The 15,193-nt window shown below is 56.0% G+C and overlaps 2 protein-coding genes across 2 annotated transcripts; one reads left to right on the top strand and one right to left on the bottom strand.

Annotated features, from left to right (window-relative positions):
* Nucleotides 1-852: 852 nt before the first annotated feature.
* Nucleotides 853-6,474, bottom strand: NCLIV_048970 (conserved hypothetical protein; the record flags this gene model as incomplete). The annotated part of the gene is made up of 6 exons (XM_003884449.1): nucleotides 853-933; nucleotides 1,305-1,397; nucleotides 2,053-2,148; nucleotides 2,270-2,398; nucleotides 2,999-3,172; nucleotides 3,682-6,474. 6 exons carry the CDS (start codon nucleotides 6,472-6,474, stop codon nucleotides 853-855), a joined length of 3,366 nt encoding a protein of 1,121 aa, XP_003884498.1.
* Nucleotides 6,475-10,970: 4,496 nt separating this feature from the next.
* Nucleotides 10,971-14,461, top strand: NCLIV_048960 (hypothetical protein; the record flags this gene model as incomplete). Its single annotated transcript, XM_003884448.1, has 6 exons — nucleotides 10,971-11,050; nucleotides 11,420-12,010; nucleotides 12,500-12,647; nucleotides 13,170-13,269; nucleotides 13,547-13,671; nucleotides 14,387-14,461. 6 exons carry the CDS (start codon nucleotides 10,971-10,973, stop codon nucleotides 14,459-14,461), a joined length of 1,119 nt encoding a protein of 372 aa, XP_003884497.1.
* Between the last annotated feature and the right edge of the window lie 732 nt (nucleotides 14,462-15,193).

Raw genomic sequence — 15,193 nt, 5'->3', positions numbered from 1 at the left:
TTTTCCCCGGGATGGTCCCTCACAGCGGGCAAGACGAGCGCCACACTGTACCCGCGTTGCCTCGGCATCCGTGTTGTAGGCTGGAGACGCCAGCGCCCCAACGAGGCTATAGAAAGTTCTGGTTCTGGACGGTCTCGTGACTGCGGCAGGTCACCTGTTTGTTGTCTCCCGTGATCTATTCCCTTTCCATGCAGAGAGTGTAGCACTCTACAATTTGGTGCTGTGCGGCAGTGCCATGGTAACTACGCTGTACGCTGCATTTCGGAGCTACCGCAGCACGAGGGATGAACCTTTTTCTTCCCCTCCCCCATGAAGCGAACAGCCTCCACAGGCGTTTTCCTCTTTTACAGCTGAAAAGGTGAAGACAACGAGAATGGTTTTCCCCTCATCTCTTCAATTTATCTCCACGGTGCTTTAAACATGTGCCTGCAAATCCTGACTAGGCTGACCCTTGAGAGGTCGTCCCCACGCAGAACTGGAGGTTTTTGTCAGGATAAAAAGAAAGCGTCGATCTGGCATCCAGGAAGGTAATATCCCGGGACATTCCCGACGCTTTTGGCCTGGCCCACGCTCGACGATTGTGTGCACGCTGATTGGCGGCCGCACGAGCAGCGAACACTCCAGCAAATTTGTCAAGCTCAAGATGCCCCAGTTCGCGAACAGCGCGAGTCACACGAAAACGCTGAGGGTTAGATGTTTCAGCGGGAAAACGCGTCAGCTACGGCACAGAAATGGAGACGCGAACGCGCTAATCTGTCGTGAAGGACAATTTCGAATGCTGAAGAGACTCGGGCAGCATCAAGCACCGCACCGAGAAGCTGCGCAGGCAGTGGCGACCTTCTCCCGGAATTCTCAAGGCTTAGTTGTCGCTTCGAAGCGTTGTCGCGCAACCGCCGACGTGAAGCTTCCCAAGCAGTGATTCAAATACGGGTCCTGAGAACAGAGAACAGACCGGAGACAACCCAGCGTCGCAATGCGGAACGCGTCGCCTCCTGAGCGCATCTGGTCAGACCTGTGGATGCACGCTTCCAGCCTTAAAGATAAAGATCGGGGCCTTCCCATGGCCACACGCCGCCTGTCTCCGTCCTCGCCGTGAGGTCACAACGGATAAACACGACCGTCAGCCCCGCGTAAAGTAAGCCTCTGCATCGCACCTCCCTGCGTCTTTATAGAACCGCTTTCGTGGCGGCGCCCAAAAGAGCCCGTCTACTCGGGGCTCCCCGATGACGCGTTCTGGAGCGCCAAGACTTCCGGTGAAGTGACGCTGTATGGCAATCTATATGTATGCCGCCTTTGGTCCTCACCTCCCAGCCAATCTGTTTCGTCGCGCACTTTATCCGGCGTTTCTGTTCGACACTCAAGGCCGCGTAGCGCCTTACAATTTCCGCGCTCAACGCCTGAACAGAGAAAGAGAAAACCACGCCAGTCTGAAGCGAACAGTCATACTGCAGCTCCGACGTGCCGGCGAGTCGTCGACGCCCGCGAAAACGTGTAAGGTTTGCAACTGCGTGCGTCCACCCAAATCTTCCTTCGCGTGACTGCCGCCGTTCGAGACATTTGGTTTTTTGAAGCGGGCTACCTACGGGACCGATTCTGGATTCCCCCGGGGTGAGGCATGCCGTGAATCGCGTCTCTAGCCATCTATATAGGGGTCACACATACGCCTTCCGCTGCGTCTGCTCGAAACTGAAACCGCCTGCGCGCGGTGAGCCCTGGCACTGTTCTACACGAAAGATAAGCGGCAAAAAGAGGCGGTTGTGTGGAGCTGGGATACGTGTTAGACCGGTTTTCGCCTTTCCTGCCTCACAGCTGCAGCACACTTCCTGCTCGCGTCTCCCGCACCCTGCCCGAAAATCCACGCGGGGCGTACAGCGGCCTTCTCGCTCTCACGGGCGTCTCCACCTGTCCCCCGCCATCGCGTGAACCGGGAGTCCCCCGCCCTGTCCACAGTTCTGCCTCACGGGGACCGACCCATTCCCGCTAGAAGTGGCCACGGATTCTCCTTCACGAGTCTGCTCGACAGCCGCCTCGAAAACCGAGGGATTCGCTCACCTGCAGGGAGGAGAACTTCTCTTGGCTCGGCTTCTCTGCCTTGCCGCCAAACCCCACTCGGTACCAGCGGGACCTCGCTTCAGGCTCTTCAGTGTTCTGCAAAGAAACGCGACAGTCACCGAGGGCGGGCTTCACACCACAGACAGACCCTCTTTCCCTCTCTCCCGTGGGCGTTTGCTCGGCTCGACGTATTTTTGCACCCGGCCACGCGACGCACCTTCTCGGGGAGGGAGACGGCCAGCAACTCCATCAAGTCTGCCATCTGTTCCGTCGGGGCGCCCGCTGCTCCGCGCTCTCGAAGGATGAGATCAACGGCGTCCACGAACTGTTCGGTCTCCGGTTTGACCTGCACGACCAAACCAGAAACGCAAGACAGGAAAGTACAAGTCCAAACAGGCATCGGAATTTCAAATCAGCTGCACACCTTTCTCCTGGAGCTAAGGCGTGTGCGAAGAAAGCTCAGGCGCACTGTTCTCCTGCAGAAAAAAAGCCGCGGATGCTTGCATGCACGGCGTTTGACAGGGGAGCGAAAAGGGCTGCCTGCTCAGCTGCAGCCTTCGAAAGCCTTTTTGCGACGTTTCCTTCAACGTCTCTCGTCGGCTTCAATTCACAGTGTCAGGAAACGGAAGAAAACCTAGCTTCCGATTCGCTCCAGAAAACAACGCTCAAAGCTGTTTCCACAGTCCATGGGGCAAGCAGGCCGAGGCACGCGGCGTGGCTTCACGGGTTTCCATTCTGAGCATCTTCTCTTGACTTTCCCAGGCACGACCACTTGGACCTGCGTCTTTTCTGCTCAGACTGGCGAGTCTGGTCTCAACGCGCCGGAAGCCGTCTCTACAGAGTAAAACGGGAGGCCCGACCTTGTCACAGAGAGAGCTCGAGCTTTCAGGCCGGAGCACGCCAGCTGTATTTTGAGGCGATCGAGCAAGCGAACGCTCGAAATTACCTGGCCAAGCCTGTCGAGTTGCATGCGCTCGACCGGTTGCCCCGGCGCACAACTTCTCACACCAGCAAGTCCAGCACCGGTAGGGAGCCGAGAAGAAGGGGGCGTTTCCTCCGCGTTCACCGTTCGCGCACTCGGAGGTTCGCCGGCGACCTCTCCAGTTGTCCGGAGCAGCGACTGAACACACAAACGGAAAATCAGAACACAGCCCCCGTGTCACGGAAGGAAGGAGTGAGAAAACAACGCTCAAAGCTCTTTCCACATTCCATGGGGCAACCAGACCCAGGCTGTTCGGTCACGTGGTGATATCGAGCCTTTATGACCCGCCCAGTCGTCCAGTCTTGCCAGGTCCCCTCTTCACCAAACCAGCCTACTTGACTAGAGAGCGGAAGGCCAGTGAGAAAATGAGAGGCTAGACAACCTAGGTGGATATGCATACGCAAACATGCGAAACATGTTGCGCCGGCACTGGAAAACGCGTGAAAACACGTCAGCAGGCTCAGCGTCCTGAAGCAAAGATGATACTTTTACCAACGCAGGTTCACGACACCACCCGTCTCTTCCCATGCAGAAAAGCAACCACCAACGAAAAAGGTTTAAGGTTTAGCCTAAACCCCTTGCGATCCTTCAGAGGCGGGTTTGGCCCTGGAGCTGGAGAACTGGCTGCTGTGGACGTTGTTGCTTACTTTGGCGTGACAAAGTCTGACGACAGCCGCCGCACTCTCCCCCGCAGCCGCCAGCAGTTCATTTCGAACATACACAGTCTCCGGGCGGAAGGTCAAAAATCCTCGTTCTGGCGAAAACCCAGGATGGGCCGTGAGTTCAGTCGCCGAATCATCTTTGCCACGCCTGATCTTCCCCTTTTCGTCGCTTGCTGAGGTCGACTCGAGAAGTGGAAGAACCTCCAGTTCGTTGTGCACCTGGACGAGCTCGCGGGTTATATGTGCCAAAAGAGTCTTGCAAACGTCGTCTGTGCTGCTTGAGGGCTGATGACCGTTTTTGTCTGTTTTGTCATCGGGCGTTGGCTGACCGAGCGTTGTTTTCTGCCGGTTCTCGATCATCTGATTCCCTTCTGCCTCGGATCGAAGCGCACGATGCAGGTGTACATACAGCTCACATTGTGAGGCTGCACGGAGGAGTCTAGCGACAAGCAGAAGATCGGCCACCCTGCTTGCCAGACTCCCATGATGCTTTTTGTCTCCACTCTCCCACGACGTAACGAAAAGGCAAATCGCCTTCGAAAGATTTTCAACGGAGTTCGGAGTCGGACAGGAGACGTGCGGCCCCGGTGTTCTGGAAAGCGCCGGCACAGAGGCTCTCGACAGGGAGTGTCTCTGGGAGGCCAGGCTTTCAGAACTGCCTGCGGCCTCGCTGTCCACATTTTTTCTCCCGTGCGCCTCTGTGAGAAGGCTCCGGATCTCTAGGTTCTCTACCAGAGTTCTCGCGGCAGACGAAAAGGAGAACAGAGAAAAATCCTCTGCACGGTTGGCCATGTACCGGCAGCAGCCGTCGAAGAAGGACGGACTAAAGTGACACGTCTCTGTCTCTGTCTTCGAGTCCAAACTCCTCCCAAGCTGCCTGCGCTGCCGCTCGCGATACGCGGCCATGATTTGTTTCCCCGATATTTCCTGCGCATGCCGAGCCTGGCGCCGGTGTCTGGCGTGGGCCGCCTCCTGCTGAGATGCGAGGTGGCCCAGCGAAGCGACAAACAGAGCAAAATCTGCTGGCGTGAAGTCTCCCAGGTGGCCTTGATGCTTCTCCGAAAAGCCGTCCTCTGGGGATGTCTTCGCCTGCTCGTCGGCCTCGTCCCTGCCGTCTTTCTGCCCCGGTGCACGCGCGGGCGCCTGGCGTTCCTCGGCCGTCGCCTCGCCCGACGGCTGCCACGCCCAGCGCTCCATGAGAGCGAAGAGAAGCGCAGAGCTAGTGCAGTTGCTCCACGCGAAGGTTGCAGCCAAGGCGGCAGTGGCAGGCGGCGACAGCTTCTTCAAGTCCTCCAGGAATTCGCGAGTCGAGGCGAGCAGCAGACGCGGAGGCACAGGCCTCACACACGGGAGCGCCTCGTTCGACAGCGTCAAACCTGTCTCGCTCTTGCTCGGCCCGCCTTCGCGCGCCGCGTCGTCTTGAGACTCGAAAGCCTGGAAAACCTGCGGAATGGGCCGAACTGTGCCCGAGGTCCTGCGCAGCGTGAGAATCGTGAGCAGCCTCACGAGAGACTCGATCGGCAGAACGTCGCGAACTTTCTCGACTCGCTCGGCGAGTTCCTTCCAAAAGAGCGCGTCGCTTTTATACTTGGCGGGTTCCGACGCGTCTCGCCGTTCTTCGCCGTGCGCGTGCAGCGCGCGCCGCGCGAGGTCTTCGAGGTGTCTAGGCTCCACCAGACTCGGCGGCGGAAGCAGTGCGAGTCCGGACGCCTCTCCTGAGGGTCCAACGCCGCACCGTGGATCGCACTCGGAACCCCGAAAGACGGGAAAAAGGCCTTGCAAGTGCCGGAGCAGAGGCGGGGGAAGCGGCTGCTGACCGGCCGCTGTAGCGAGAGCCGAGGCAGACAGCGGAGACCCCACGTACATGTGCGCGGCGTCCGAGCGGGGCGGCGAGAGAGGCGGCGGAGGCAGAGGCAGGGGGTGCGCGTGGAACCGGCTGCCTCGCTTTTTGTTTCGCGTGCGGAAACGATGGTGGTAGGCGAGAAGCGGCCGTGGAGAGGACAGAGGAAGAAGCAGGAAGGGCGGGGCGAGGTCTGCGGAGTGAAGGACCGTCTGAAAGCGCGTTCGACTGTTGAGGAAGTGGATGCGCGAGGCAACAGAGAAACTCCGCGTGGGGCACAGAGAAAGGCACGGGGAAGAACCAGAGGAAGCGGGAGACGCGGGCAAGAAGGGAGCAGACGAGAGAACCAGAGGCGCTGACGGGAAGGAAGACAGTGAAGAAAAGAAACGGTCGCGAACAGGGACAGGCCGAGGTGGTGGGCAGGTGGGGGGAGTCGCAGTACGAACAGGAGCGGCGACCTCACGAGGATAAAGCGCAGAGACCGGAGTCAACCGAAGTTGAGAACCCAGCAGGCGCCTTTCTCCCGTCACTTTGACGGGCGCGGCGTTTCCACCTCTCTGTTTTTCGCGTAGAAACCGCGGGACGTTCGCCAGGTTGGGCGGCGCTCCAGGGCCGACCCCACTTGCTCCTCGCGATGCACCAATAAGTTTGTCTCCGTGCGCGCCAGCGTCGCCTGTCGAGGCAGATTCTGCACGACCTGCAGCGGGGGGATCGCCGTGGCGCCTTGGCCCTTGTCCGTCTGTGCAGCGGCCGCTGCCACAGCGGAGTCTGCTCCTCGCCGCTTCCGGGACGCAGCCATCCGCCGGCGAGCGCGAGTCAGCCAGGGAGCAAACGGGACGCCGGCTTCCTGGCACTTTGGGACCGGTTCGGGAAAGTTCCTCGGGGAGTTTTCGGCCCCGGGAAAAACGGTGCAAGCAGTGGGGGAGCGGCGAAGACATGTTGATCGCAGACAGTAAATAGGCTGTACGGAGGCCAAGAACCGTTCGGAAAACCCAGGCAGCAGGGGTCTTGACCGGACACCGTAATGCCACAGGCGAACGAGAAGGGAAGTGAGCGGACGGAAGAAAGGCCCTCCACGTTACTGAAAACGGACAAGAAGGCAGAGATCCGAAAGAGAACGTCGATGTCGCAACTGTGTCGTGCGATCAAACGCGCACTCTGCTCACTGGGGCCCGCCACGACCACGGGGAAGAAATTGGGGCATACCGGAATCGTGAGCCACGGAAACACACAGAGGGAAACGTCGGATGCATAAAGCACTCCCCTCCGTAGCATGTAGACCGGAAACGAATCGAGATGACCTGTTCCCTCTCGTGTTCGCCGCGCCGTTGCCGTGGCCTGTCGCCGGGAAGAAGACAAAGGTACGGCGACGAAATGCCCGCTCTCCCCCGAGATGTCCTTCCGCCTCTCTTCCTTGCCGTTTGTTTCCCTTCAACAGAACCATTCGGCTCAAGGGGAAAAGCTGTTCTGCTCAAAACAGAGAGTTTTCAACTACGGGATCAGTCGCTGTCGTCCGCGCATGCGCTGTCCTGAGATGAGGCGTGAAAAAGTCGCACACGGTCGAGGACAAACGGGAAGGGAACGTGCATGCGCCACGACTGGCACATGCCGAAAAGGGGAACGAAATGGGCATCAAAGAGTACGGAGGAAATTGGCCAGGCTGAGCAAAACTGTCGAAAGAAGGAAACAGATGGCAGGCGGTTTTGCGCGGCGCCGCATCGTCGCTTCGAGTGTGCGCATGCGTTGACGCCCTCGCGGGGGCCAGCCGAGACACCACGCCGACGTGGTCTGGGCTGAAGAGAAACACGTGCAGATTGGGGTAGCACTCGATTTTCTGGGGCGCCCGCGGCGGCTTTCTCGCAGGAAAGGATGATGCGGATAGAACACAGCCAAACTGGGTTTTCTTGAGGCTTCGAGGCCTCCCCAAGGATGGCCTCCAGAGCCGAGAAAGCTGTTCTACGCGATGGGCGCGACAGGGAAAATGCATCCGAATGGCCTTCCGTGTAGCCCCAACCACGGATGCCAGGTTAGGCGCTGCCGGAGAAACAGAAAGAATCTAGGTTGCTCGACAGTCAGAACGAGTGGAGGGAACAAGAACAACCTGTTGCTCTCAGGCGCAGGGTGTCTCATGCAGGTGCGTGTGGTTGGCCCCAAACTGTTTCGGGTGAGCTATATCAACCGAAGAAATACCACGTTGTATCGTTGCAACGGCCCCTGGCAAGCAAGCCAATCCACGGTAAGTTAGCGTGGCACGTGTTTGCTATTCACAATCAGCACAGGAGAATGGCAAGCGACAGTTCTAACCTGAAATCTCAACCTGCCGTGCTCTACAGGGACACTAGGGGCGAGTTCAGGCGAAAGTGAAAACGACGCTGAACCCTGGAATAAACAATCATGTTTCTTTTTGCCAGTACGATTGAACACCCCCCAGTCGTATCAGGTTGTCGCCCAACTGGAGGTCGCAGATTTGTACGAGGTACGACGTTTACTGCCAGTCCTACGGGATAGCAAGCGCCACGGGAAATCCTTTACAATACGGAATTGTTCAGACGCGCCCAAACAAAGAATCATATGTTATCACTGACCTTCGAGGAAAAAACATTGGGCGTCTGGACTTGAAAACTCTCACGGTGGTAATAGTACATAGCTGCCTGTAGATACTGCAAAAACTAGGACCCGTAATTACATCTACACCTGAGCATGTTATTCTTGTTGTACACCTTGTTCTGCTGAGATGAACCGCTTGCTTTTTGTAAGAACGGGGAAGCAAAACACGTGTGTCCAAAGAGCACATGCTATCTGCTTGTGCTGCGACAGACACCAGGAAACCACGCGGCAGAAGCAGGTCAACCTTCTCCCTCTGAGTGGGATGGGGATTGGAGACACTCGGGGGAAAAAACAAAAAGACATCGTGTTCCAGCGACGCTTCCTCTAGTACAAGCAAGTGATATAGAGTGGGGGTGGTCCAGGGTACACGTGAATTTCTCTGTAGACCTACTCTCACAAGCCTTACACATACTTCAAAGCTTCTTTAGTCTAGTCTGAAGCGACGGAGAAATGAGCCGCTTGCGACACGACCTATGCATGCTAACAAGTACATCCCTGTCTTTGTATTTCTCTACCCGTAAACACACGCTTGTAGACGCAGGCTGTTTGCTGACTGCATCTGTCGTGTCCCGGTGCGCAAACGGCATTCACCGGACCAGCAGATGATACCAAAGACTGCCTTCAGCGTTGATGACGTGCTTCTGGCCAACCTTGTCGCTTCCATGTTTTCAACGCTTTCCGTGATGCAACAGGATGCCCAAAACTTCCTTCTTCCCCCTTGTCAAAAGTATTCTATAAGGAAAAAGTTCCACCTAAACACGCATCGCTGGCGCGCATCTCGCTCCGTCTAGGTCGCAGAGGTGAGGCGTCCATGAGAAATTTCCGCCGGTTCGATTCGTGTCGAGAAGCACAGAGGAAGGCAAAGCCTCATTGCACTGCGTGTAGTTGATCGATCCTCAGCTGAAGTTCAGGAACCCTTTTTGTTGTTATTGAGACAAGGCAGACTAGTAGTCGCCAAACGTGGCGACCGACCTTATCTTTCGCAAAAAATGTGCGGCTTTGACTGTGGCTTCGCATGACGCTTGTTAGAAGTGCATGATGAAACAAATTCAGACGAGCCAGCGATGTAGGAAAAAAGCAAGCAATCGGGCAGCTGGAGAATACAGAAACAACGTGGCGAGGAAATAAGGCCCGAAGTGTCGGCGTAGGTTCATAGACAGCAGTCTGATGCTCCGACGTGGCATATGCTGTCAAACAGATCAACATCGGCTGAGCTCCGTCCTTCCGAAGGAACAAAAACCGGTGGTTCTTCTTCGACCTCCATTGCCAAAGAATTGGCGGAGCTGAAGCCAAGTGCTTCGGGGGCACCTTGAAACGCCCCAGCGCATGCGCGACAGCGATCTATAGGCTGAATTCGGCGGCGGGCGAAGCCGACACGGTTTCAGGAATTATAACCACTTCTTTACTTTCCTGTGAAAAGGTAGGCGAGGGCTTATTACGTTTCACTCCCTGGTTTGCAAATCGTCTTCTTCACCTGTATGCGCCGGGGTTCTTGTTTCCGTGTTTGGAGCCAATCTTTGCGCGCATCGCAACTCGCGAAGTTTGCTGTCTGCCGCTGGATGCGCTGCCACGCTTCGTTCCTCAAACATTTTCTCCAGATGCTTCATTGAAAAACCTATTTCTTGACAGCTTTGCCTGCGCTTGTCGAAGAGCCTTCACTTGCCCATTTCTCTCTCCGCCAGGCCTCTTCGCTTGCCACGTCTCCACTTACTGCTTCTCGTTCCGGACCTTGCTTCCTAGACTCGGATAGCTCTGTGCCTCTTTTTCTACACCCTTGCTGCTAATTAATCTGACGTTTGTCTAACAGCACAACTTTCTGTGGTCCGTCAACGCTTCATCTCTGCGCTGCTCGTGAAAAAGCAGTGCCGAAGATACTGTCAAACATATTTGAGTTCGTAGTCTTGTCTCCTGGGGGCAAGCGTGGCAGTCGCTCGGCGAGAGCGTCGCTCGCGCTGTGCCGCAGGCGATTTGTAAACGTTTTCTGTCGTTTTGCGGTTCCAAACGCATTTCTCAGGGAGGCAAACGGCATTTGTGCTCCCAGCGTTTTATGTGGCGTGGCCCACGGCAATGCGCATTCGTCGGAGCCGCTGCTACGGCGTGCTGTGCGGGAGCGTGTAATTTGGACCAGTTCCAGAGAGTTTCGTTCCACAAGGCAAACTTGTGGCGAGTGCGCGGCTCGCGTTGTTCTGTCGCTCTTTCCCAAACCGGTGGAGAGCTGTTCCAGCGTCTGCTGAGCATGTTCCCGTCGTCGCTGGCGGTCTCCCATTCTGCGGCCTTCGTGTAGACGTCTCCTCCCCTTTGTGTGTACGGTGGCGTCCCCGTTGTTTGCGGGGTGCCTATGAAACGAAGTGTCTCTGAAGAGTCTGGACTAAATCCTGACCTCGCTTGGCTTTTCCCGCGGAAAACGATCGCGCTCCTACGACTTCCTCAGCTCGGAGGCTGTGCAGCTGCTTCTGGTATTTTGATGGGCATCCAAGGGAAGTCGGTTGCGCTGCTATTTCTTCGCTCGTCAAAGGTGCACACGTGCTCCATCAATACGTAAGTTCGGCATCCGTCCAACTGTGTCATACTTCGTCCCCTCCAGACGTGTTCTGCTGCCTAACCACACGGCGGTAAGGCTGTTCTATACATGCCGTGGTGGAGCACGCACAGTCTTATTGCAGGGACTTGATTCCTCCAGTGCAACTAAACGGAAGCAAGGGGAAAAGGCCTGCAGTACGCCGGCGAAACTGTGTTTCTTGGTGCACGCGGGTTTCTCGTTTCAGCAACCAGGCAACGCTAAGACTGTCCGGACAGTCGACTGGTCGTCTGCCTCTGGAGCAGAAAAATGGAAGATGCGGAGTCCGAGAAGTCCGTGGCGCCGAACAGATGCGCGACGATGTGCATCTTCGGCTGCCTGGCGGCCATGTAAGTCTCGACACTGACGAATCTGCCTATGCACAGACAGGCAGACTGCAGGTAGACCGATGATGAGGCGGGATCGCCAGTACTCAAGGATGTGTATGTACAGCTGAGGCGGGTCTGTAACTTACTGAAGATGTCGGTATTTGTCTCGAGGGCGCACGGCCTTGCTTTTTTGTCCGGCGTCCACGGGGATTGTGAAGTCCGAGCTTGTCGCGGGAACCCCGCACAGGGCAGGCGACTAGCATCGGATCCTCTGCCCTCGCCCGTGTTCGTTCCTTCTCGGCTCAGAATTGCTTTTCCATGTTCGTGCAGTATGCACTTCTCCCGTCCACACCGCTCTTCTTTCTTCGTCCGTGCTACGTGTTTCTCCAGGGGGTGCCGCTCGTCCATCGTTCGCCGCCTAGCTTTCTACCCGCCTCAGCCCGCTGGCTACTCAATTGGACCGCACGGCCAGCTGTACACGTTTGATGGGACTTCTGAATCGCATCGACCGGCCAGCCAGACCCAATCGGCCCCGCCTGATAGTATCAACAGTGCGTCTGGAGCGGCCGCTGCCCAGCCGGACAACCCGCCTGCTCAGCAGCTTCAGCGCGAGAGCATGCAGCAACTACTGCAGCGTACGGGACTGCCCGAGCGCTTGAAAACGCTGTCCATTCCGTGTGGCAGGAACGTCAATCTTGCAGGGCTCTTCATCTACCATCCTCTCTCTCCTTCGTCTTCCTCAACAAGGCCTACCTCCGACACGGGGACCGGACAAGGCCCTCTGGGCTCAGCGATCCATGCAGAAGAGACCAAAGCGAACGAGACGGACGGAGCGGCGGGGCCGCTGGCTGAGGGAGCAGATGGGTGCGACGAGCAGGTGATGCACGATAGCGCAAAGCGCCTCCCGTGCATCGTCTTCTCTCACGGGAACAGTACAGACATCGGCTTCATGTTTGGCCTCTATTATCGCCTCGCGTACAAGTGAGCGGCGGGTGGGAAGTGCATCTCTGGAACTGAGAATCTTGTGCACATGTAGGGTCTAGCTGTGTGGCACGAAGGCTGTGTTCTGTGTGCATCGCTTTCAGCCTGTGCCGCTTTTCACTGCTTCGGACCCGCCGGTGTGGGCTTTCTCGAAGAATACATGAAGGGAATGGGTTTTCGTCGGCAGTCCAGAAAACATTATACATTCAATATGCAAAGGGCCATGCGTCAACACCTGCCAGCAGCCTCAAGGCGGCTCACGGCTACACGAGACAGAAAGATGTGTGAAAGCTTCGCAAATCGTCTGTGAGCTACTTTCCCTATTGTGCCTGTTATTCTGTCTGACTGGAGGGAAGGCACAGTTAAGAACACCAGAGAAAAAAAGCTTGTGCTTTATCCCGAGAAGCAAATTCGGACCTGAGGGCTGCTGCCACGAGAGGAGACGATTGCCTCAGTCGAGCATTGACGTGTGTGTTGTTGCCTGTTCAGGTGCCGAGTGAATGTGCTGGCGTACGACTACAGTGGATACGGTTGCAGTGGGGGAAAGACTTCAGAAAAAGCGTTGTACAAAAATATCCGAGCAGTCTGGACATACGCGACTCAAGTGCTGCACGTGCCTCCTCGTCAGCTAATTTTGGTGAGAAGAGGCAAGAAATCAGGGTGTGCAAAACTCCCCAGCATCGTTCGGGGCACTCGCCCTGTAGAAGATTCAAATTTCTTGAACCTACAAAACTCGCGTCAGTAGTCGTTTCGTGTCTGTTCTATCTCTCATATGTGTTGTAAAGCGCAGACGCACCCCTGAAGTTGACTGCTGCCGTGCTCCTCCACTTTTGATCTTTCACTATCGCTCCTTCGTTTGAATCAGAGACCAACACGCAGGGTTTGATCTACGGACTTGGTGCGATGTCCACATTCTGCAGTTTCGACACTTCGTGGGTCGTCGCCTGCAGGGTTTGAAGGCGGGGGAAAGCAGGTGTGCTTTGGAAGCTTCCCTAGGAAGGAGAACCTTCTGTCGGCAGACCTTGGTCGCCGCTACGTCTGTGCGGTTGTCGTGTGCGTATTGAAGGGGGCATCGTGGTGGAGCCGGTGGGCGTGGCGCTTTGTGAGCGCATGTTATGGATGTGTTTCGTTGATTTTGCTTGCTCTTTCTCTTGCGCAGTATGGCCACAGCGTTGGCTCTGCTCCTTGTTGCGACCTGGCGATGCGAGAAAAAACCTTTCCAGTCGGTGGTGTTATCCTGCATTCGTCTATCGCATCTGGTGAGATTTCTAGACGCGGAGCGCACAGAGGTAACAAGCTTACACTGAGTATCCTTCCTTTCCGTGTTGCGTGCGGTAAGACAAACTTTCTTCATTGAGGCCCGATACGGATATTGCGTGTAGGCGTTCATTGACAGGTCCTCACTGTTCTCGTCTGTCTGCATGGCGAGATCCAGAAGGTGGTCAGGGTGCGCACTGCGACGACTGGGCTGGTTCTCCTTTCGCAATCTTTATCGCACGGTCTCATGTGTCTTTGTTGCTGACATCATGTACGCAGGCCTGCGCTTGTTTTTCGACGACATTAACAAATCACCATGGTTTGACGCCTTCCCTAATGTTGAAAAGTTGAGGAAGGTCAAGAGAACGCCTATTCTGATTATTCATGGGCAGCTCGACAGGCAGGTATGTTCCGTGTGCTGTTCTATATCTGATGTCAGGCAACCGCGTTTCCATTTCAGAAGGGAGAAAATGGCGGGATTGTTCACTGGTGTTGCATGTCGAAATGTGGACAGCGGGGAGGACAAGGAGAACGAACTTGGGGTTGTGCACCCCGTCTGGCTGCATAGTGCCTCCTGCCTATGATGGACTTGAGCTACCCTGGGTGGCGGCGCAGGTACCGTGGATCCATTCGCAAAGACTGCATGACGCGGCGGCTGCTGCAGACGCGGACTGGTTGAAGGAACAAACACGTAAACGGGCGAAAGAGAAAGTCCGAGGAAAGACACGAACTGCTGAATCCCCGAACGAGGAGAAACATCTGACTGCAGCTGAGGTAGAAGAATTGCAAGCGCAGCGCGTACAGGTGTGGTGGGTGGGAAACGCCGATCACAATGATGTCGAGCAGAAATCTGGGGTAAGTCCTAACACTTTGGCATCCACATCTAGGGCCTACTGGCTCTTCAGTGGATGGTGGTTTCAGCACGAGACTGCACTGTATCAGCCAAAGGAGGCTGCCGGATACGAAATGGGGACGGGCCAGAGGCCTCCGCCAACATTTTTCTGTGGCTACAGGTTCGAGATCCCGGCGACAGCAGCACTCGGGGTAAACTGACTGGCAGCTTGTGGCACATGGCGACTTCGTAAATTAGCCTCTCTCTCACTGTGCTGGCCTTCTCAGGACGCGTACTACAAGCACGTCGGAGACTTCGTTCACTTCTGTAACTTATGGACGACGAGTTGCCGTGGAAATTGACGTTAAACGTGTTTGGGAGGGCACGGCTGTGAGCTTGCGTGGCAGTTCATTCTCCTAGTCAGGAAGACAGTACTGTTTTAATCGTGGGTGTAGGCCTCGACGACACGTTCCGGGGATGGCCATACAGGCTGGGGGCTACTAACCGTCGAGGTGTCGGATTTTGACGTGACGTGAGGCAGTACAGATAGTATCGAAGAGGCTTACGGAGCAAGGTCTCCATGTGCATTATTGCCGGTCTTACAGGGACGTTGTCGCATGAAGCACTGCAATTGTATATGTAATTCTCGCAGTAGCGTGTGGCATTCACTCTACGGCTGCCAGAACGGGGCATCACCGAGACTGGCCGATAATGAATCGCTGGGCAGATTGCTGCCGTCGGGCAGTGAAATCAGGTCAAGCACTATTCCGTGGGACCGCCGATGCACTTTTTCTACAGTGTGTGCTCAGGGTTTAGGGTTCGCAATGTTACTGTGTCAGTAGCCTGTCGCAACGGACTCGTTGTCATGCACGCCAGTGCGTACCATCTTCTTTGCTGGCAGCCAATGTGTCATAGCAAACTTCATTTTTATGTAGCAATTCCGTAGTGGGTGATCAACTGCACTTTGGATTCGTATGATGGGGTTGAGCGCAGCCTTGGTGTTTTTATCAGAAGCTTGAACGACAGGTCTGTGCTGATATTTATTTACTGACGATATGCATGGACTTTCAGTCTGAAGATTCTGTCACAATGCG

The sequence above is a fragment of the Neospora caninum genome, chromosome X, assembly GCF_000208865.1.
Source record: "Neospora caninum Liverpool complete genome, chromosome X".
Taxonomy (NCBI): domain Eukaryota; phylum Apicomplexa; class Conoidasida; order Eucoccidiorida; family Sarcocystidae; genus Neospora; species Neospora caninum.
Note: the sequence above shows the minus strand (reverse complement) of the source record. Positions and strands in the feature narration are given on the sequence as shown.